The sequence below is a fragment of the Cyprinus carpio genome, chromosome A18 (assembly GCF_018340385.1).
Source record: "Cyprinus carpio isolate SPL01 chromosome A18, ASM1834038v1, whole genome shotgun sequence".
Classification (NCBI taxonomy): domain Eukaryota; kingdom Metazoa; phylum Chordata; class Actinopteri; order Cypriniformes; family Cyprinidae; genus Cyprinus; species Cyprinus carpio.
The window spans coordinates 8,724,746-8,750,121 of record NC_056589.1 but is presented as its reverse complement, the minus strand read 5'-3'; the positions used below and the strand labels follow the sequence as shown (position 1 = coordinate 8,750,121).

Below are 25,376 nucleotides of genomic sequence, written 5' to 3'. Positions count from 1 at the left end.
CATTACATTCAGTTCGAACTTAAGTATATTCTTTTAAATTACATTATTTCCATAATATGTACTCTTTTTAAAAGTGCACTTCTTTTTCAATATCATACCTGTCCAATACCTGTTTTGTCTTGTTTTTGTTTGTTTTGAACTATAGCCAGTCTTATCATTTAAAAAAATTTTTTCATTAAATATTTGCAAAAGTATCAGCCAATGGATCTTTTGTGTGTTCATGTGTTTGCATATTGACCTTTAAATGAGCATCTGTAGGAAAATGAGATGGACTGGTTTTAAATACAGGACACAGTTTTCTTTGTATGCTGGACATGTTTATGTTTCACAAAGAGATTTATGTCTCATGTAATACTTGTTGAAATATACAGCACTTGAGCCAAACTACTAAACAAACTCTAACAAAATGAAATAACATTATATTTTTTTATTTTCCCTTGCTCTGTGCCATGTCACATACTTTCATGAAAGGTATTCCAGTCCTAGAGGGAGATTTTATTTCTCATAGGATGCTCTTTTAAAGGTCAGGAAACTTACTGAACATTTCAGTTGTTTCATTGAAGTATCAACTCTTTGATTGCAGACTTTAACCTAAAAGCACTATAGTATTAAATAAAAATACAATGTCACTTTGATATATACCATGGTATATCATGATTGCACAAAAAGTACTATGGTATTGATAGTAATCAAAACTTTGCTATTATACCATGGTCTATATCATATGGTCATGGTACTTCAGGAAAAGAAGTGTGCTTAATTGCTTTGAAAATAAGTTTGAATGTGCACAATTTAGTGTAATTTAAGTTAGATGTATTTCTAAATTAGTAGTTGAGATAAAAGCAATGTGCAATTAAATAAAATACACAGTGTACTTTGGATACCAAAAAAATGTCCAAATACCCACATGTTTTGGACTTGACCAATTGTAAGTTACAATGATGTATTAAATATTTAACTTAACCCAAGTGGTCAATGTGAGCTTACAGGACCACAAGATCTCGGCAAAAAGTTTCATAACCTGACAGGACACAATTATATGTTGTAAACAAGTGTTTACAGAGCTTATTTTTTATTTTGCATTCAAAATAAACTTCTAACATAATGCTCAGTACTCCTATAAGGAAGAGACACTGAACTTTAGCTGTGATGCTTCTAATTAAGTCAAAAATGAACTGACTTGTACTGAAACACAGTGACTTGCACCAACAAAATGTGCTCTCTTAGACTACCAAATTATAAGTTATATCTAATTATTCAAAAAGTCTCATGACAGCTTATTACAGCACACTTATTTACCCTTATCAAAAAGCCAACACTACAGACAAAATTGCGACCCTTATTTTTTTACAAAATCTAACCACACAATATCAACAAAAATTCTCTCTTAGAATTTAGTGTGCATTAAGGGCACTGCGCTTTGTGTTTTTAAGACTTGGGAAACACACAAAACTCACTTTGTAATAACGTCAAATTAAAAAAAAACTAAAAAAGTAAAAAAATCAATCTATAAAAATAAAAATTAATTAACACAAAAAAAAACTCCAAAAAAAAACTTAAGTAGGTCAAAAAAGCACTCTATAAACATTTTCATTTATTAACATGCAATTAATTGTCCAAAAACATTACATTTAGTTTGCACTTAATTATATTCTTTTAATAAGGGCCCTTTTTTTTTTAAGTATACTTATTTTTTTTTTACATGGAAACATCATCCCATACCAGTCCAAAAACACTGCAGTACTATGGTACTATGTTGAAACCCTAATACCATGGTACATTTTGATACTTTTTTGTGTGTCATATCTGCAGTGGGTATGAGTTCAGACTGATAATCTGGATAATAAAGACTGCAGTGTTTCTCAGTTGTCGAGCAATGAGCCTGGGGCATTCCACTACCCATAATCCTCCTGTCATACCAGTCATTTATGATGGGGACACAGAGAGAGAACTGCTAATGACCACTGTGGTGTCACAACTTCACTTAAATTCACCTGACAAGCTCGCAGCTCCAGATTCGAGAAGTGGTACAAATGGCCGCAGGGGGAATGAGTGTGTTTGTGTGTGCGATTGACACAAGGTTGTCACAGTGTGTGTGAACCACAAATAGACATTATTAGAGCCTATTTTTGGTGTGTGTGTGTGTGTGAGTGGGTGGGTGTGTTTGTGTCTCTGGAGGGCTTGCTCTAGAATTACTGTAAATTTAATCAGCATTGTCAGCGTAGCCAGTTTACTGACTGATGAAGGAAACATGCAAAAGAAAACATAAAATATCATATTGTAAAGGTAATTTAGTTGGTATTATTAGAAAACAAACTTATTTTATTGTGGGAGTGCACGGAAATATGTTTGTACAGGTTTCGTTTATATATAAGTCATTCAAACCAAAACTTTTTGGTTATCAAAATTATTCAGGATATCTTCTTTTGTGTTCTTCAGAAAAAAAGAAAGTTATACTGGTTATACATATAGAAAATACAATGGAAAGTCATTCAGAAAGTTATGTTTGGAATGACATGAAAGTGAGTAAAGATGACAGCATTTTTTGGTAACAATTAAATAAAAGTGAGTAAAGATGACAGCATTTTTTGGTAACACTTTATTTTAAGGTGTCCTTGTTACACGTTAAATGTACTTACTATTATATAACAATTTATTATGCATAATTACATGCAAGTAACCATAAGCCAAACCCTAACCATATAATGTACATGTAGTTAATTAATATTACTCAGTACTAAAATGTATAATTACACTGTGACAAGGCCACCTTAAAATAGTGTAACCGAATTTTCATTTATTTCGTTTAACACTGTCACCACTAATACTGTGATACCAAAGTAAGTGTGTGTATGTGTGTGTGGGTTCACTTAGCTATATTTTTCAGTTATTTTAGTAGTATTTTATAGCATTTATTAATATCTACAATTGCATTTTTTATTCTCAGTTTTCATTTTAATTTTAAATAACATTTAGTTTTTATTTTCATTAGTCTTTTTTAGCTTTAGCTTTAATGCATTTTTTTATTTCAGTTTTAATTTTTAGCAATTTTTAGCACTTCAACTTAAAAATGTTGACTTGGCATTTAACTGAAACAAGTTTATTTGATTTCAGCTTAGTTTTATTTTTTTATTATATTTATTTATTAAAATATAGTTTTAGTCTTATAGTTAACAATACCAATGATAGTACAGGCAGAGGTAAGTACTGTAGTGTATAGGCTATATATAATATTGATGGCATGTCTGCAGCTAGATAAATTTGTGTGTGTGATGTTTATCTTTGAGGTCTGTACAGCTGTAGCTCTTTTGGAATTGATGGAAAAGGGTAAAAAAAAATTAATTTAGTATATATATATATATATAAAAACACACACACACACATATATATATATATATATATATATATATATATATATATATATATAGATATATATATATATATATATATATATATATCTATTGAACTGAGTTTGTTTATCTTGACCGTGGAGCAGGTTTTAATCATTAGGGAACTTCCCTGTTCATCGAGCTGGCTGTGTGTTTACCCACAAGACCAAACCCAAATACTCTAATATCAGAGTATGCTGGTTTAAACGAAACCTTTTTGGACAACATGCCAGCTTTGAATGAGTGTCTGTGTTTAGTGCATTCATAAGGATTTTTTTTTTTTTTTGTGTGTGTGTGGGAGGGGAGGGGATATTAATCAGATGCAACATCTTGCTGTATTTAATTTAATCTTGGTGTGGAAAGTATCGTCTGTTACTATGTTTATATTCTCACCCACACTACACACAATTCAGTTATAAATTCACAATTCATTTATAAATAAGCACTTAAATATACTTAACATGATGTTTAACAGCTGCTGATTCTTAAAATTGGAATAAACAGTGGTTCAACTCAAAAATGACTGTCATAATTTACTCAACGTATCCATGTACTTTCTTGAGGTGAATATCTCCTGAACAGTCAGAATGACAATTGATAAATGTGAATGTGATAACTTGTTGCTGCAACAGACACAACAGATATATTCACCTCAAAGAAGAAAGTACAGGGTTAGTATTTTGTGTCACTTTTTTTTATTATTCTTGATTTTTCACTACCTGTGTACTTTATTTTATGGGTTATTAGTAGTGAAGTGCGGCAAAAAATAATAAAGTTGTATTCAGTTGTATATATAAAGTTGTATATATATATAATAATTTGTAATGATGAAATTGTACTTTAGTATATTTAAAATATATTAACTTTAAATGCAATAACAAATAACACACTACAGTTAAAATTATAATCAAGTACTTAACATACGCACATTAAGAAACATAGTCATGAGTGTATTCTCTTTAAGTACGCTTAAGTGGGATTTCATATACTGTATATACTTGTAAGGTTTGAAACACACTACAAGTGCAAATTCAAGACAATTAAATGCAGTTCTTTTTTTTTTTTTTTTTTTTTTTACAAGGGTATATGCTGCTAAATTTCTCTTTGTTCCACAGAAGGATTAAAACCATAGAGGACTTCAATGACAGAGTATGTGAATGATTATTTTCATTTTTGAAACTATTTCTGTAATTTTCTTGTTTCTTGTACCATAACACAACAAAGGCCAAAAATGCAAATTTCAAATGTCTGCACCTGACACAGTGACTGCACTGTTGTATTGTTTTTTTCAGGTCTGTGATCAGAGAGATCCGTTGGGTTATGACAGAGGTGTGTCACTGAGTTCAGTTCTGGTCCACTCTGATCAGTGGGAGGACTGTTCATGTTCTGATTGGATGCAGCAGTTGGAAAGAACTTGTCACATATTATCAATTGTGTTTTTTCACATTTTATGTGTTTACAGATCAGCGATAAATCAATGAATGGTTTTGTCAGCTCAATGCAACAAACAAAGACGACAATGCACACACACAAATGCACACACACAAATGCACACACACACACACACACACACACACACACACACACACACACACACACACACACACACACACACACACACACACACACACACACACACACACACAAACACACACACTAATCCATCATTTATAGTTATGCATCATGCTTCCTGATAGTTCTCATTTATGTAATTATATTTATCTCTAACCATATCTAAATGTCAGTACCAAAGTTCAGGGTATAACAATCAATCACTAAATGTGCCTGCTGTTTATTGCCTATGCTAAACAAGCAAGAGACAGAGAGAATTAGAATAGACACATTTTACATGGTTGGAATATGAGTCCTTATAAGGTATTAAAGAGAAAGATGTTATTAGCTGTGTTTCCTAAGTCAAGCATTACTATTAATATTGCTCAAATGCAGTATGAATGAGACAAAGGTCATAAATGTTCCCTCAAATTGTGCAAACTTATTTTGATTGGTCTTATGATTAGATGGATGATAAAATGGAAAAATAAGATCCCTTAGACTGACACTGAAAGAGGAATGGTAACACTTAAAATAGGGAACACATACAGTATTCACTATTAACTAAGAGTTTTCCCTCAATAAACTCCTAATTTTCTGCTTATTAATAGTTAGTGAGGTAGATGTTAAGTTTAGGTATTGGGTCGGGTTAAGGGATCTAGAATATGGTCATGCAGAATATGGCATTAATATGTGCCTTATAAGTACTAATAAACAGCCGATATGCTAGTAATATACATGCTAATAAGCAACTAGTTAATAGTGAGAATTGGACTAAAGTGGATATGAATCATATATAGAGCTCAAACTATCATAAAGCAGTGGATCTCAATTTTTTCAAGTCAAGTACCACCTTTGATTGTTTGATTAAATCTATTGATGTCATAGCTTGATTAAGTTGGAACTTGGTGCTTGGAACTTTTTCTGTACAGTTTCATTAACAACAAAAAATAGATTGCCGAATACAGGTTACACGTCACTGGATAATACATCTGCATAATGCCTGCCTATGTTCTATGTTTGGTGGCCGCAAAGAACTTGACTCCGCCCTCAAACACTGTAGCTTGTTTGTGTGGTTAAACTTTATTTTGAGAAGAAGTTGTGTCCTACACTGTGAAAGTAAATTTGTTTTATTTCCACTTCAGAAAGTGGAGGCTGCAAAGAATCAGTGGTTAAAATTCACAGCAGTACAACCCCAATTTTTTTTTGCATGCTCATCATTTTACTGATGACTGCTTCTCTAATCTCGGGGAGTTCGATGCAGGACTCACAAAGATGAAAGAAGCCTCAGTACCAAGTTTATTTGGACCAGCTGGCTCCACTGAATCACAGCCTGTAAGTATGATAAATAATAGATGTTTATATTTTCTATTGAGCATTCAAAATTCAGAACTATGGCAATGGCTGTATTGTTTCCGACATGCTCTGTAGACCAGTCACAATAGACTGGGCCATCTGACCAATCAGAGCAGAGTAGGCTCATGGAAAAGTGGGGTTTTGAAAGACTGAATCTTAGAACTGCTTCGAATCAAGCGGCAGCCTTCCGGTCTCCCTCTTAAAACCAACACGGAAATGACTTAAACTGCAATTCATCGACTGGTCGCTAGAGACTGGCTCCAAGAGGGAGTCAATCCCATAGGCCCCCTATGTTAAAATGCCCAACTTAAGAACAGAAAAAAAGTATATATGTTTACAGCCTAGTGCAAAAAGTGGTTCTGGTCTGTAGCTAATTTTGCCCTTTATGGCAACTGTGAGGGGGGTGAATTTTTTGTATACCTCATGCATTTAAATTATATTAAGCCTTAAAGTTCTGCATAAATAAGGGCATGGCCACTTGAGTGACAGGTGGATTGCCTGCTTGTCGAGCTAGGCAGGCGTGGTTTCAACAACCAGGCACCTAAGCAACACACGTCCCACCTTTTTGCCCATTTTCGATTGTGACGTGTTGCCAAGATATCAATGGCTGGCTCCTCCCACTTTGGGATTCAGTGCTCTTCAGAATCCTACGGCTGATGTAACGGACACTATGTCCATGTTTACATACAGTCTATGCTTCGAAAGAATCGTTTGAGAGTCGTTGGAAAATGAGGTGATATTACATGCATATTTTGAGAAACTGAAAAAAAATGTACCTTGCATGCATGTAAACCCATTGTTGCAGACACCAAAAACAATAACCCTTAAAATGGCATAATAGGTGCACTGTAACTTTAGCTACTAAGCAACCACCTAGTAACCCGCATGTTAGCAACCATTCATAAAACAAGACCAACCACGTAGCAATGCTCTAGCAAACCCTCACAACACCATATCATTGCAATGAGTCTTTCAAGCAGCACTTTTCTAAAGAAAATTATAAAAATAATCTGTTTTATTTGTGCAGTATTGTTCTGTATTTTACACAGGATCCAGTCCTCCATACAGAGAGCTTTTGGTTTTCTATGTAAACATGCACTAGAGGAACATGTTTGAATGCCTGGCTTGCATGTTTTGCAGCATTTCACACATGGCATGGCACTATATAAACCAACGTAAACTTTGTAATTATGTCAAATTAAGTTTTACTTTAAAGTACATTTAAAAAACATGTTTAAAATACATATTTGATTTTAATTTTATCTGAAGTATTAACTGATAATACATTTAAAGTTAATATATAATAAATGTACTGAATGACTTTAAAGTATACTTATATAATTGTATAATGTAAACACATTTTAAAGACAATAGAAGTAATTATGAAAAACCTCTTACTTAAGTGGGTCAAAAAGCACTTGAAAGTTCAATTCAGTTTAATATAAATTTAAACTATCATAAATTTTAATTTAATTGTAAATAACATGCAATAAAGTGTTCGAAAACATCACATTCAGCTTGATCTTCAGTATTTTTCTTTAAATTATAAATACTTTTTAAAAGTATGCTAAAGTGTACTTCTTTTTAACAAAAGCATCATTGTCAGTAAGTGGTTTCGTCTTTCAATACATCTCTTTCTGTATCTGTTTTTCAAATGCTGTCTGTTGCATAAGATGCAGCACAAATATATTAAAGTGTGATTTCTTCAGCTCTATTTTTTCCCTCCTCTCTCTGTGTGTGTGTGAATGTTAAGCTGTCAGCTGAGATTTTTTTTCAAACACTAAAGAATGAATTAAAAAAGTGTTGGAAACACATGACTCTAGACACAACACAAACCCCTGCTCTCCTCTCAAACCCCCTCCACTCGTTTCTCTAGAACCTGGCTATCTCGTCTATAACACAAAAACAAATCAGCTATTTTACATAAACAAATAATGTTGAATGTGTGCGCATGGTGATTTGTTTGGAAATTAATATATTATATACATGATTGTAGAATGTTGTGGTCAGAAAAGAAGAGGACACACATACTGTATGTCCCATAAGACCCATGGGGTCACTGCTTGGCATTCTGGGTGATAAAATCTTTTTTTTTTTTTCATTAACAAGATCGAGACAGACAAAGAGATAAATATAATGCACAATAACTCATAATTCGATGGGGAAATACCAAAATCTCAATAACTATTTGCCAATATGTTATTTCAATAACATATTTATTTTAAAAAGCAATAAAATCTGACATTAATAAATATTGTTTTTTGTTTACCATCAAATATCATTTAAGAACACTACGTATATTTCAGGTCAGTCAAGGAAACAGGCAGAAGCTGAGCTCAGGTTTCAACCCACCAATCACTTTATTGCTCTTTCCATGGTATATGGACTGCCATAAAAATCAAGTGATGACTTTGAATTTGGTTGTTTGTTGTCATACACTGAATTTCTACAAAAATTCCAATTACCAGTTAAACCAAGATGCTTTGCTATTTTTCTCAACGCAGTTCCAAAAAGTGTAATGTTACTTTTAAGAAACTCTAGTTCAGTGTAAATCAACATTGATGATTTTTGTGGAAATATTTATATTGGTAATGTTGATATTTTGAAAACACCAGTGTAGCCATAAGGTTATTGGAAATGCTCGTTGTTTTCTCTATTTTACTGCAGAATTTTTTTTTTTTTTGGCCTTTATTTTATTTTATTTCATAAAAATCTATTAGAACTAAGCATGGAAAATGTAAAGCAAATGTATCAGTAACAAAATTAAAGAAGAGTCCTACAAAATACTACCAGGATTTATGCAGTTAGCATGTTTTGGAAAGATGTAAGCTGAATATTTCATATACAGGTATGTGTGATTTTTGAAATAAACACATTTGTTTTATCATTGTATTTACTCGATTATTTTGGGATTTAGAAACCCACCAAACTGGAATGTTTGCTAGAGATTTATTTTGATTATTTAATTCTTTAATAGGTAGATCCATCCCTCCCTCCCTCCCTCCCTCTCTCTCTTTCTTTCTTTCTTTCTATCTTTCTTTATTTCTTTCTTTCTTTCTTTCTTTCTTTCTTTCCAGATTGACATTTGAGGGGGGGGGGGGGGGGGGGGGGGATATATTACATTAACTATTCATTTTCTTAGGAAAATACAATATGCATAATAAATGTGGGCTCTTCACATTTTATAAATTACACATAATTATACATAAACCTTATGGAACTAAATAGAAATGAAAAAAAAAAAAATTCTGGCAGCAAATGTTGTTAAAATGTAATACGTCTTGTTCTTGTATCATTTCTTAAAATTGTTTGGAAGGCAGGACATTGCTAGATCCAACATACTAAGCATTCCTTTTTAAAATAAAAGCAGATGCTTCATTAAAATCTTTGTTGTGTAAGTATGAATTGTTCTTTCTGAAGTGGAATTGTTTTTCTAGGAGGAGGAACTTCTTGTTATGCAGTATCTCATAAAAACAGTGTAGTGCTTTATGGTATGTTGCATCAGATCTTTTCCTGGTATCCTCATACAGATATAAAAAAGTAATCAGGTTTGCTTTTCTTGCTTGTCATGAGTTACAAGAAGCTAGCTGAATATTTGAAAAGTTTATTCACAAGCTGCCCGTCTGCTGGACTTCAGTGTATTGGAGTAAACATGCATCTCATTCGTTTAACCACTTGAAGTTATTGTTTGGGTGATTGACAGCAGGCCACAATTTCTTTAAATTCTGAGTCTGAGTATACAGTATGTTTCTCCACATGTTCAGTGACAGCAGAACAACATCTCTTTATAAATCTCATACACTCATAATTAAATAAGCTCTAATAAAGATGTGTTCGGAACGCATGAAATCTCTCTGCGCTTTTGAGAACAGATTTGTGGGAATTCCTGTTTCTGAGGAAGACAAGACTCATCTTCACTTTCCTATCTCAAACTAATGTTGCCATAGGCTACCTCTCTCCTGCCCACTCGTTTTGCTCTCTGTGTCTCTCTCTCTATTTCTCTCTCCCTCTATTGTCTTCCTCTAAGGAGAACACTATGATTTCTGAAGGCTTCTCCAGTGAGGTCCCCGAGGGACAGATTCAACATGAAACCAGCTTCTTCTGCTCTTATATCTCTCCTACTCTGAACCAGCAGCCGTCACAACATGAACGATAAGAAGATAAGAAGCTATGGGCCTCCTCATCTGGGATCGGCACCAACTCGGCCTTGACGTTTACTCCTGTGAGGAGCTGACAACTTTCAAAAGACGCACAGCAGAGATGGTTCACTGTGAGTGAATGCTTGGCACAACATTGTGAGCCTTCACTATTTCCATACTGGAAAAAGACAGAGAGGAAATGCGCATGGAACAAAAATGGGTAAAATGTAAAAAAAAAAGAAGAAGAGAGGAGAGGGAAAGTGTGAGCAATGATGGAGGGTAAAATTCATTTGGAAAGACTGATCTAGTTTTCAATTTGATGTAAAGGTCAGAGCTTCTTACACAATACTAAAGAGAAAACAGAGAGCACAACAGAAAAGTGCGTAAATTAAAAGAGGGAACATCAGGCAGGAAAGAAAAAGAATAAAAACAACAAAGATCTGTTTGTTCTCAGTAGTGTTCTACACAGTAATGAATCTCCTGAAGGGATGGACAATACAGCTAAAACAGTTCATTTTAATATTTTTTAGAAGAGTGATATTTTTATGTTTTTCAATGAAGAAGAATCATTCAAAACAAACAATAAATTAGATTTAAAATGTTTAAAAAATACAAATAAATAAATGAAATAAAAAATAAATTTATATTTAAACAAGTAATGTTTTCCAATAGCGTTTTTGCTATCTTCATGGTCTCGACACTGTCATACTCATGAGTCATGAGACAAGGATTGTGAAACTAGTTCAATTAAACAACCTCAATGACCAAATAAAATATAAATTACAATCATATTCATCATGAATATATTGTTATATATTGTCCTCTCACATCTGCCTCCTTTAGAGCTTCAGAAGAGATTAGTTTTAAGCAACAGTGTCTCAGATTGATTGCCATTTGTAGTGCATTTCAATTCTTAAGTGTATAAAAAATCAGCAGTTTTAAATAATATATTATTAGTTACATAAAAGGCCACTTAAGTATACTTAAATAGAGCACTCTTTCATGACTGCTTCTTAACACGCTTAAGTACACTACAAAATGTCAAATTATAAGTTTTACTGCAATTGTAGTTGTTTTAATCTTTTGTGGTCCAGTATACTTATTTTGATGTCTTAAGCTTTTTTCTTATGTACTAAACTGCAACTCCATCATTACAAATGTTATAATTACAAATACATTTATATCTGTTATAATTTATTATTTGTTATAATTACAAATACATTTAATTCATGACATCCAAGTTTAAACAGAAATTACATTAAAGTATTTATTATATTTTAGTATATTTAGTATAATTTTAGTATGTCATAAATTCTTGTTAGTACATCTGCCAGTACACTTTAGCTTTATATCAAAGATGAAATTACATATAAATTATACAGTCATGAAATGAATAGGTTCTAGGTTCTTGTAATTAGTATATTGCATTGCATTTCTTTTTCACAATGGCAATGACTAACAAATAAAGCATTTCTCTGGGTATAAAACATCTGATCTCTGGCAGTGTATCCACTAAAATGAGCCAGAAACAAGAGAAATCACAAAGTTTTCCTGTGTGGGACCTATGGACTGCTTTCATTGTTTCTCATCATCTGCAGCCCAAATACACACTAACAGGAAACACTGATTCTGAATCAATACCCTCTTCTCTTCACAGTTCAAATTTAGCAGCCTGAACTCATTAGCTGTGTTCCAAACCCAAGCGTCCAGGCATCACAAACACACTCTTAAAGCAAAGACTGATCCAAACAAGATGAAAACAACATGAATGCTATGTTTAAAAAAAAAAAAAAATCATTATCCCTACATTATGTTCCATTCCACTGCCCTCCTTTTGAGCTGTTTTTGACTGCAAGAACACGTTCTATGTAAACTTACCTATAGCGGCCTATGCAGGCAGTAGCCAGCTAGACGGCTAACTAGAATTTGGAACAGAGCCAGTATCAGCACACATCTCTGTGTGATCTGATCTGATATCAGTCCAGACCGACACATACTGACCTTTGTCTGAAAATGCAGAAGGTACAGTATATGGACTATTCTCAGTGTGTGTGTGTGTGTGTGTGTGTGTGTGTGTGTGTGTGTGTGTGTGTGTGTGTGTGGTTTGCACTAGCCTGTGTATTTTTAATGTGTGATAAAACATAAAGGTCAGCTGTCAACACTGTGAGATGTTGGATTTTGCCCCACGGTGATTTTTTAAATCAATTTATTGCATGGTAATAGAGATATCTCTGACTGACTGACTAAATGTAGGTCATGTGATAACACTGGTTCATTAAAAGCATTGATGTCAGGCTTGTTAAATGTGTTTTGTTTGAGAGATATGGATGTCCTTTGCTCTCTGAGGGTGTTAAATTGGTCCACGGTGTTTAATTGTACATAGACTGTTTCCCTGTGTTATGATTTTATGAGATTCTTTGGTAAAGTGTTGATTGAGAGTCATGCCATGTATTATGAAGTGTTCTTCAACCCCCCTATAGAGTGCTGCAGGAATAAGTCCTAAAACACGGACATGAGTAAATATTTTTGAACTTCTGCTTCCAATTTCCTGAAAAAATTGACTGCTTACAATGACTCCTCACTGTTTAAATATTTATTTTTTATGTGTATTACAGTGTATTAAACTCCGATAATTCATCAAAGGATGGCACCATACACCACCACAGATGTCTGGACTAAGTTCAGAATATCAACTGACCCCAGAAATGTCCCACTGCGGGGGTGTTCAGTGTCATATTTGAAATCGCAGTGAGTTTTTAAAATGACATTCATAATTGTAATTCTGGTTTTAATATCTTGCATATAATTGTCAGTTTTAAAAGACCATGTTATTTGCCCAGTGGTAGGGGCTCAACTAATGACTGACAAAGAGAAGCTAATCAGATGCTTAGCATGAAATCAGATCTAATAATGGCTCTGAATATACTCAGCGCTCCAGATATAATGACAGATTTATATGTGCATCTGCTGTTTGTGATATCACTGAGAGCAGCTGCTCTGTGATTATTTAGACTTTGGTGAGTCTAAAAAAGGACAACAAAGGCGAAAACCAAGAGAAGAAAGATGACTGGCCAACAAATGTCAAATATAAGTGTCCTCCTCCAGAGGAGAAGTCAGAACAGCCTGGGGTGATTATACGGATTTAAGGAAGCCTTTGAGGGCAGAGTTACTCTCCCTCTCGTCTGGCACACACGTGCATTTTCCAGACTCAGCAGAAACCGCAAGAGGTTTGCACCCGGCAGCTGATTTTTAAATGGAAGCTAACAGTTTTTAAGTCGCTCCCAGTAGATCTTTTAAATGCCAGATGAAGCCTGATACCTTTACATTTGTGTCTCACAAATTCACTATCAAAGCCTATTCAAGACTTTCCTCTTTCTGCTTCGGTGCTGATGGACCCAGACCACAAATAACTATAACGAGAATGATGCTTAGATAAGTAAAGCAAGTATTCAGAAGTCAGAAATCACACTTCCCATTAAGATGTTCTGATAATGTAGGGTCAACAACAAAGTATTAAACTTAAAGGGAAATTTTATTTTTAGCTCTTTCTGCTTTATTTCAGTTCCTTCATTTTTTTGTGCTGTTTCAACAGGTTTTTTTTTTTTCTTTCTTCCATGCAGTAAAGTCAGTGGGGTTCAGAACAACAGCTGCATGGAAAAAAACACTGACACATTTTTTAAAATATCTTCTTTTATGATCCACAGTCTTTTGATCCAAGTCATACAGGTTTGAAACTACATGGGGATGAGTGAATCATGATCAGATTTGTACTGCCCTTGTGAAAAAGAAGTGCACTTAATTGTATTAAATGTGTACTTGTACTTAAAATCTTAAAAGTATATAAAAAAAACTGTACTCGCAGGTTATGTAATATTAATGAAATAAAAGGTCACTTAAGTGCACTTAAGAGTACACTTTCATTACTATGTTTCTTAAAGTGGTCATATGATGTGATTTCAAGTTTTCCTTTCTCTTTGGAGTGTTGCAAGCTCTTGGTGCATAAAGAAGATCTGTAAAGTTGCCAAGACTAAAGTCTTAAATCCAAAGAGATATTCTTTATCAAAGTTAAGATTCGTCCTCGCCCTCCTAAAACGCTTTGTTTAAACATGCCCCCTCATGTCTACGTCACTGTGTGGGAAGATTTGCATAACGCCGCCCAAATGTTCACGCAAAGGAAAAAGGTGTAACCTTTGATTCTCGCCGATGCTGCCGGCGCCATGTTGTGGAGATGCTGTGTGTTTCGTTGTGAAAGCAAAACTACTTTGTTTGGCCTTCCAAAAGAGGACACGACTAGAAATCAGTGGTTAAGTTGTATTTACAACACTGTTCCAGAACAGTGAAAGCCAAATATTCAGATGTGTGCAGCACATTTTATGGAGGACTGTTTCCTGATTCTGGGAGAGAAGACTACAATGCCGGCTGTTCTGACTTACAGTCTGTAAGTACGTTTACATATGTAAAGGATTTGCCACTGATGATTCAAACGCGAGTTTTGAGCAGTGTAGAGTAGTGCTAGTTGTTTGTCATTTCTCCGATCATAAATGACGTGACATAGAAAGTGACGTGACATACAGTCAAGTATGGTAACCCATACTCGGAATTCATGCTCTGCTTTTAACCCATCCAAAGTGCACACACACAGCAGTGAACACACACACACCGTGAACACACACCCGGAGCAGTGGGCAGCCATTTATGCTGCGGCGCCAGGGGAACAGTTGGGGGTTCGGTGCCTTGCTCAAGGGCACCTCAGTCGTAGTATTGAAGGTGGAGAGAGCGCTGTACATTCACTCCCCCCACCTACAATTCCTGCCGGCCCGAGACTTAAACTCACAACCCTTGGATTGCAAGTCCGCAAGTCCGACTCTCTCACAACCCTTGGATTGCAAGTCCACAAGTCCGACTCTCTAACCATTAGGCCACGAAAACCCACAAAATGCATAAATTTTATTCATTTATATGCAACTAAATCCAACAAAAAAACACAGTATAAGTCATTATAATCCGTAATTATGTCCCCGTTGGATGCAACAAATGGCTCATTTTGTAATGGGTTTTATTGTTTTTGTTTTGCTGCGCCGGTGTTCTGACCTGACGCATCACAGTATGGCAAAGGGGGTAACATTTCCGTCACATGCTTGAGGTATTCGGCCAATCACAAAGCACTGGATTGCTGGCCAATCAGAGCACACCTTGCTTTTCAGACCGATGAGCTTTGTAAAAAATGACGCGTTTCAGAAAGGCGGGGCATAGAGGAGAGACAATGTTCAGTATGTGGAAAATAATGTGTTTTTTGAACCTTAAACTGCATAAAAACATTTCATTACACCAAATACACAAAATAATGTTCTTTTTAGCAACATCAAATGACCCCTTTAACACACTTGAAAGTGAAAATTGAAAGTGACACATACTTGGAATTTGTGCTCTGCATTTAACCCATCCAAGTACACAACACAGCAGTGAACACACACACACAGTGATCGCACACCCGGAGCAGAGGGCAGCCATATTGCTGCGGCGCCCGGGGAGCAGTTGGGGTTCGGTGCCTTGCTCGAGGGTCTCACCTCAGTCATGGTATTGAAGGTGAAAGAGAGCGCTGGTTATTCACTCCCCACACCGACAATTCCTGACGGACTTGAGACTCAAATCCGCAAACTTTGGGTTACAAGTCCAACTCTCTAACCATTAGGCCTTTAAAAAGTGCATATAGTAATGACAAACTAAAAGACACATATCGTATTGTGTTGACTCACATTCTAAAGCACGTGTAAAGTACTTGACTACAATTAACTGTAGTAACTGTAGTGAATTATTTAATATTATATTTGAAGAGTTCAGATGCAAAAGCCTCTAAGTGCCGTCTAAAATTTTAAACTAAAATAAGCATTTTTATCAGGCTTCTATATTTATGTTACATAGAAAAGTACCTATACATTTTCATTTTAGTAAAACAACTGAACCTAAATCAGATGGCATTTAGAAGCCTTTGCATATGAACTCTTAATTTAAAGTTAATATACTTTAAATGTTTGTTATTGCAACCTCATCATTACAAAAGTATAATTACAAATACATTTAAATAAATAACATACATGTTACAATAGAAATGTCATTAAAGTATATTTCAGTAAAACACATGCACGTACAACCAACATTAAACATCAAACATAAACAAAATACAAAAAAAAAAAAAATAAAAAAAAAAAAAATAAAATAAAATAATATACATTAAATGATAATATAATATAATATAATATAATATACAGTAATATAATATAGATTGTTTAAGTTTTACTTAAGTGGGTCAAAAAAGCACTAGCTAATTGCATTTAATATAAAACATTAATTATAACAAAAATTAATCATCTTAATAAAGTTAGTGTACAATTACTTCTTCAAGTTATGCTATAAACATTAATGCTACCTAAAATTATGCAGCTTGCTACAGGTAGTGTACAATTACTTCTTCAAGTGATCTTACTCGGTATAAAAACAAAATACAGTAGTTCAATGGAACATCCCAACCATGATCGAAAAAGCAAACGCGTGTGTGTTTTGTGCACATTCCACAGGCTCAAAGCCCACAAATTTGTGGACGCACAAGCAATACCATTGTTTACTGTCTGCATCTCTGAACAAATCCCTAACCCTAAGCATGAACTATTAAACTTTGACTTGATACTCATTCAGCACTTGAACGATGATACATTAAACCAGGGGTGTCAAACTCAATTCCTAGAGTGCCGGAGTCTGAGTTTTGTTCCAACCCTGCTCCAACACACACACCGTGTAGTTTTCAAATAATTCTGAAGGACTTGATTAGCTGGATCAGGTGTTTAATTAGGGTTGAATCTAAACTCTGCAGGGCTCTGGCCCTCCAGGAATTGAGTTTAACACCTCTGCCTTTAAACTGTGCAGCTTTCAACTGGTGAATGCTGGAGAGGATGACAAAATCTCATGCACTTTGAATTCTTCAATATATCTTGTTTTGTGTTCCACAGACAAAGAGTAAGTCTTTCAGGATTAAAATTATATGACCTTGAGTAAATGTGGACAGAATTAAAATTTTTGGAGGGAACTATTCAGCTTGAGTTTTACTTACTAAGCAAGTCATAGCTAAGTAAACACCATACAACCATCCAGAACAGTGTGCTAAAAACACTTACTACACCCTAGAAACAGCATAGCAACACCCTGGCAGCCACCCACTACACCCTAGCATCAAGTTTTGCAGGATGTTGGCACCATTCACTTTTTTCCCAGAAAATTTCAATCAATTTGTAATTTTAGATAATCCCTAAGCATAGAAGCATAGAAGCATAGAAGCTGCCCACCCCACTCCTTCTCACAGTCTCAGTCTTAGTGGGTGACTTCCTGTCCAGAAAAGCTTTCAGCCTGAATCACTCCTGCCAGCTTCCTCATAACCCTGATATGTTTGAGTGATGGTTACTGTCTCACTTTTGGCTTACACTCTCACATCTCTTCAAATGGATGCTTTTATAATTAAGGAGGGCATTTATTCTATGAGTTATGCATATTAATTTTGAAAATGGAACCGTCTGGAACAATTCTGTCTGTCACATTGAGGCAGAATGTTCGCTTGTAATATTTTGGATGCATAAAACATCTCAGGAGCCAAAGGACATAAAGATCTACACCAATACACACCCTAAAACTATAGACCCCCAACACACACAGAAAGAAAGAGGATAAGATCCCAATGGAATAGAATACTGCCTGCTGTGCAATATATACTGCATACTATTTTTTATACCATTAATGTCAGTACATTGCGAAATATCCATGTCACTTCTCATATGAGCTTCAGAATGTGCTTAAGTTCATGCTTTACCAGGTGTTTACCAGCAAGAACTCATGAACCCGCGTATGACAGTTGGCTGGAAAAAATGTTTTTTAGTTAAAAATGTTTAAAATGTTAGAATTTTTCTCACACACTTATCATTTTGTTTCAGAAAACATTGATTCATCAACTGTGGTCGTGTATATTCCTGTCATGTTCGCTTTGTGTGGTTTTTGAAGTGTCAAATTCTGAATTCCTGTTCACTTGCATTGCATAGCTTCACAGATTATTTTCCTTAAAAATAACATTTTAATTTGTGCGCGACTGTCCCTTTAAACTTCCGCCTTCCAAGTAAAAGAGCCAATTGCACTGCAGCGGCTGTTGGAAGTTTCAAATACCATAGAAACAGCCACAAAATAGTTAGTGTTGTGGAACTTTTGCATGTTTGAGCATATGTTGTATTTAATTATGTATTCATATACACATTTAGTCTTTGGTATACATGCTGCATACTACGAAAACATAAATAGTATGATGAATAGTATGCTTTCAAAGAAATATAAGATTAAAAATTTAATTCAGATCTCCTATTGACTTACACTGGTAGCATGTTCAGTATTCAAAACATAACCACTGTCTATGAAGATATTTGCGTACTGAATTCTACTTGCATGCACAGATCACCTCAGCTTATCTAAAATTTTATCACTGTTCTTTTGCTGCCTCTTGAGCACAGCTTGTTCCTTCTGGAAATACTAATCTCGTTATTATTGTCATTATCAGAATACTCTGGCCAAAACTATAAACGCAGAGGCTAATAAAGCCCTCACAGACCCCAGGCAGTTCAATTAACAGTGCTTTACTATAGCATTCCTCTGTTTAATAGGAGAGAGCAGTGGAAATGACTGTGGTACGCCTCAGGGAGAGTTTATAGTCACTCATACTTTTGTCTGTTTTCACTGATGTGATTCTTGTTAAATGTGGATCAGAAATATTCCCCTATTTCAGCACAATTTCTCTCAAAACTGCCAAAAAGCTCAGAAGAGTGTTTAGATGGTATTTTTTTCTCATTTACACACACATTCTTCATGCTGAGAGAGGAAAAAACTATCTTACATTCATTCTTACTCTCTTGGTTTCCTTTTATCTTTCTGGTGGGGCTGATTTTCCTCTGGCAGGACACAGAAGCACAAACAGAGAGAGGTTTGCCTTCGTTCTGGCCCACATGTGGCTTCACAGTCTCTCTCTGTTGGTTGTGTAATAATGAACTGCTGGTTGGTTGTGTGGTGCTATAGGTCAGATATCAGTACAAACAGATCAAAAAGCTTGTTACTGTCTCGTGGATTGAGATGGTGATTTTAGAATAGCTGGATCTCACATGACTCAGAACTGGACTTAGTTAAAAGTGAACTATATAATTAGGGCTGTTGATTTAACATTAATTTAGTGTGAGTAGTAATTTGACAAAAACACTCCCTTTGGTCCATATGTAAATTCCATAATTAGTCATTTTCCTACTATTGCCTCCAGTTCAAGCGTAATGTGCCACCTTTTAGATATCAAACTGCATATATACATAAACTAACAACTAACAAGTCTTTGTGTTTAACACTTTCTATGAAGCCCATTTTTTAACACATTATAAGGGTATTCTTAAGGCATTAAGACTAAAACGTTCATCTAATAAATTATCATAACAGCAATTATAATACATTATAAAACTTACTTATTTGTGATTAACTTTTATGAGTAGGATTATTTATAACATGCAATAAACACCATGTTAAATCCACTTAATGGATTATAAGTCTCATATCTTGACATTATTTATTTAAGATCTGTACAGTATCTTACTATCTTACTGATATTACAATAAATATAATAAAAATCAAAAGTGCCATATTACACATTCATCTGATCAGATATCTGATCTTATGGCTGTAAAAGAAAAAAAGATTATTATTATTATTGTTGTTGATGTCATTGTTGTTATTATTTATAAGTGGTCTTTGTCTGCTTTAAGTAAAGTAACAAGTTAACAATGGTGAGATATAAGACTTAGAATACATTATAACTATGGGAAATATAATCATTTGTAAGTTAAGTGGATGCATTGTGTTCATTATGTATTATAAATCATCATGATCTTAAAAGCTATAACCACAAATAAGTAAATATTGTAATGCATTAAAACTCTTGTTATGGTTACTCACGAGATGATACAACATATTAAGGTTTTTCATACTACGTTATGCATTCATTATAATGCCTTAAGAATACTCTTATAATGCATTATAAATGCGGGCTTCATAGAAAGTGTTATCTTACCTAAAGACCCCAAAACTAAATAACTAAACAGAGACAAGAAATTAGTCGACAGGTGACTGTAAAAATTTTATTCTTATTATCTCACTATTTTTATAGCACAAGTTTAAAGGTGATTCACAGTTTTACTCAGAATTTTAGTGTTAAAGTGCAAATGATTGAAATATTTTGTAAAGTCATTTGCGTGAATGACAAATGTGGTACATTCAACGGAAAAGGCATTCAGCCAATTGTACTGCAATTTAACAGGTTTCATTTGTGAAAGTGGATGTTGACAGTGTGCCAGACTGCATTGGTTCAGAGATAAATAATAAAGCCTGCTGACACAACAAACACACACCCACGCTAACCCATCGCATTTCTCCAGAAAGAGAATCTAAAGGTGGACACATGTCCCAGGAAGTAGATCAAGACCTTTGATTACTAAAACACACACCCTGACCCAATGCAAAACATTTCAGCAGTATCCGCTGAAAACTGCTGGGTTTTGGAAAAACAGACATTCCAAAGAGTGTCTGCAGTTTTGAATTCCCTACAGACTTTTATTGACACACAGACTCAACACAAATAACCTGAGTACATATGTTCTTCTAGGTACCTGAAGCCCAAAATCAGACATGGGTTTTTAGTCAACTCTTATGACTTTTTTAAGAGTAATTATTACTAAAATAATATACTTGAAAAATACATAACTGCAAACTGAATGTAATGTTTTCAGGCACTTATTGTGTGTTAATTTCACGTAAATGAAAATGCATTACAGTTCAAATTTAAATTACATACTATTACCTGTACTTTAGACTGCTGACCCACTTAAGTATGACTTAACTACATCTCATGTAAAAATGTACTCTCTTTAAGGACACTTAAGTAGCCTTTTATTTCATTATTACATTATCTGCAAGTAGCTTTTAAAAATATACTTTAAACGTTTGAAGTACACTACAAGTCACAAGGGAAGACAGTACAAATCACGTGAATTCTTTTGCTATACTCTATATTTAGTTTTCCTGTGCTGATCTGAGAGAGAACAGCCTGGCCTAGCCAAAGGAAAGAACACCATATTTGAGATCTCTTTGATGCCTGTTTCACACAAAAGCAGTGTGTAAGCAAAGCAGCAGACCAGCATTGTTCTTTCGAACAACATCTTCAGCTCTACAATTCTGAGCTCTCCTTTAAGAGTTAGGAAATACCCTCTGAGCTGTATATGTTTCATCTTGCAGAGTCACATGTGGCTTTGCATTGTAGTGTCTCTAATCAGCTCTGCAGTTACTCATCATGAGGAGAGCATGTGCATGTGAGAAAGAATGTACATCTGGCTGCTATTCCACTGCTAAACTTGCTCCTCATCCTTTTTGAATCTAAGGCATATTAGTCTGCAGCGGAGTACTCCTATCTGCCATACTTTACTGGGAATGTACAGAATCTCTCCACTACTGCAGTCCAGGCACCAGCCAAAATTAAGATTTTATTCAATGAGTAGGCCCATCTAATCTTCTAATTAACCACCAGAGTATACAAGCAGCCATTTACATTACAGTGTCAGTTGTTCCTGCATCTTTCCACCTCCTCAACTCCATCTCTATAGTGTCTTGCCTTGTATAATAAACTCAATGCATTAGTAGTCCCATAGGGGGAATATAAGAGCTTGAACTGAGTCTCTTCCAGGGCAGTTAGAAAACACATTTAACCATTCATCCATTCTCCAAACTGCCTGTTCTATGTAGGAGCCCATCTCAATGCCTCGTGCCACAGGCAAGAAAACACCTTGGATGGATGGCCAGTCTGTCACAGGGATAAAAACCTGCGTGCCCTTGTTCCCTTAAGTTATGTTAACCAACCAATCAGACTGTAACTGTCAATTTCCACCAGAACTTGCCATTTTTTGCCAATGGATTTGGGAGGTCTGTGGCCATGTCTTCTGAGGCTGAAACTGGAGGCAAACTGGTGGATTATTTAGCCAGGAAGATGGAGAGAAAATAAACAGCAGACTTGATCAGCCAATGGAATACCAGAAACATGAAAGAACATCTCCCCCTCCAGTCCACAACTCCAGAAATCTTTTGAGTGAGACCTTCGGCCAAACCTCACAGTAGCTGAAGAACTCAAGCTTTCCCTCAGAGGGCCACACAACTGAGACAGTCTGTCAGACGCCCCACCAATGTAATGACTTACACATACAACTTTACCACATTTACGCTTCATCAGCAATGGAGTCCTGCAGTTAAAGGAATAGTTCTGCCAAACGTGAAAATTTGGTCATTAGTTCAGTTAAATTCAGTTAAATTCTTTCACCTCAAGAGATATGTGGGATTCCGTGTGTGATGAGTCTTTAAGCTAAATATAAAAAAACTGCAAAATTTTGGTAGTAGTTGATTATAAGAATACTAATGTCATTTAGACGTTCTTAGTTATGTATCTTTAATGGCTGTTATAATTATTACATAAACATATAGCATACAGTAGCTAACATCATTTGGTCTTGGAAGGATTTGGTTTTTATCTTGGCAATTCTGAGCACAGTTTGAAAGCTTGTTGCAATCTCTATTGAAACTCTAGAAGATACTCAGCAGGAAAATCTGCCTGTAAGTCTTTTTACAACTCCTTCAGTGATAACACTTTATTGTGACCACAAGGTTGTTTCAGATTTGTCTGCCAGTTTGTATCATAACCAGTTCAAGTTTGTGAACCTTGCCAGCAATAAACCAAAAAAGTGCGGCTGTTCAGTTTTCCACTGCCCTTGCATTCAGCCAGCTCAAATAACACAGATTAACTTCTCCTCAGAGAGCAGAACCTCAGACACAAAGCTCTGAAGAGATGCCACAAGCACTTGGCGGATGAGCGACCTGTCACAAGCTGTCACGCCCGGCGAGGAAGATGAGTACGATGATGAATGTTAAATGTGTTAATGAGAAAAGTAGCCACACGTGCCTGTGCTTGCCTGCACTGCCAGACAGCTGTGAATAGAGTTTGAGAAACAAAAAAAGACGAGAATGAGAGGACTGATCCCTTACCTGGAGAGATCTCTCCTTCACTCTGATCCCCAGAATCTGAGTCCATCTCTCCACAAAGAACCTCTCCACTCTTCTTCTCTTCTCTTTTCACTACTTCCTTTTCTGTCTCTGTGCTGTCTCTCTGCACTGAAAAACTGTTTTCTTGAGCTTAAATGCACCAGCTCTCCGTGTTCAGAATATAACTGACTCAATGAGTGCACGCTGTTTGCAGAGCGCCTTTTCTGTGCAGTCAGACTGCCTTTTTTCACTGACACTCACTTGCTTCCACTTTCTCCTCTCGTTTGCTTTCTTCCCCTCCCTCTCTCTAACTCTCTCTCTCTCTCTCTCTCTCTCTCTCTCTTTGTGTCCCTCCTCCCCCTTCTCCCCTCAGCTCGACATTGTGATGCCTGCAGAAACATTAAGAAGAGGAAGACTCTGCCTCTCCCTCTGAGCTGATTTTTTGCCCGTGCAGAATGTTTTGTATGTTGAAGAGGTTTTTTTCATTCAGACATATTTCTGGGTGCTATTTTAGGGGCAACTTCCGTTTTTAATGTCAGAAAATGCTTTTCAGATGGACAAGTGAATGAGAAATAACAATGGTAATAAAGTTGCTGTATTAGATTTACTTTGCCACATCATACAGCTCAAAAATAGTAGAGAAACAAAGTGACTGGGTGCCATCAACAGGTCAACACTAGTTTAGCTGGTTAGTGTGGTTTAGTCAGCCCCTGCTGGTAGGTGATGTAACTACACCATTATGAGGGGAAAAGCATCTTTCTCTTTTGATGGTCATTTGAAGTAGCTGCATATCGTGATGAAAGAATCCTTTTTTTCCCATTATATAACATAGATTTTGTACCATGTTTGGATGTTTTCCCATGTGTCCTGCCTTTGATATACAGCTCTGTATAGTCGCTAGATAAGGGTTTGGAATTGTGTGCATTCTTGCTGTGCCATCAGTCAGTTAGTGTCATAATGTCATTTCCCTGCAGCTTTTGATTGATTAGTCATAAATCATAAGCCTGGATTTAGATAGATTTTTGTCCCTCCAAAAGTGATAAGTACAGATTATTTCATAAGTATAACCAAAATCTTAGATGCTATATTCATGCAAGTACATCTCATCCACTTGAATGAATAGAACAAAAATCATTTGTCTAAATTAGATTTCAATAACATATTTTAATAAACCAGGTATAAAATCTGACACAACCAGTGTTCTATTTAAAGGGAGATGCGAGGGGATGGCATGCCTCTTGTTGAAAAAAAATAAAAATCGTCCAAAAGCATCCCTCTGTAAAACCATCCAATTTAGATTAATAGTGTCCTGTTTTATATAAAGCATCTAATGCAAATATTTATAATTTTTATATATGATAATTTACAAGCTAAAAATAATGGCTAAAATCCAAAAACATATCAAAATACCAAAAAAAACTGCACACAAGATCAAATATATATTTCTCATATTCACACTCTTTAAAAAAGGCCAAGAGGATGAACAGAAGATAAGTCGACTGTTTTTTAGGATATTCCCCTGATGTATCATTAGAAAGAATAATGGACATAAGTACATTGATTCAATAAGGAAACATTGTCAAGGCTGCATTGAATTATTGAAAATGAATGCAATCACCAAGGTACATGCATGTGCTAGGTAAATGTCTCTGGGAAAAAAGCCAGGTTTTAGACCCTTTTTTTGTGTTTTGTGCAAGGACAATGACAAAGTTTTGTGCAAGGAATCTGCACCAAGAGACAACAATTTAAACAACGAAGAGAGAAATGATTACTATTAGAAATGAGCACTCTCTCTTAATCA

The 25,376-nt window shown here is 35.2% G+C and overlaps 1 protein-coding gene across 1 annotated transcript in view; it reads right to left on the bottom strand.

The window, feature by feature from the left end:
- Window positions 1-23,870, bottom strand: part of tnfaip8l3 (tumor necrosis factor, alpha-induced protein 8-like 3) — a 39,382-nt gene extending 15,512 nt beyond the window's left edge. The window contains exon 1 of the mRNA XM_042774963.1: window positions 23,579-23,870. Within this exon, the coding sequence (XP_042630897.1) occupies window positions 23,579-23,624 (46 nt within the window). The 5' untranslated portion in view covers window positions 23,625-23,870. The remainder of the gene's footprint in view (window positions 1-23,578) is intronic.
- Window positions 23,871-25,376: the final 1,506 nt, after the last annotated feature.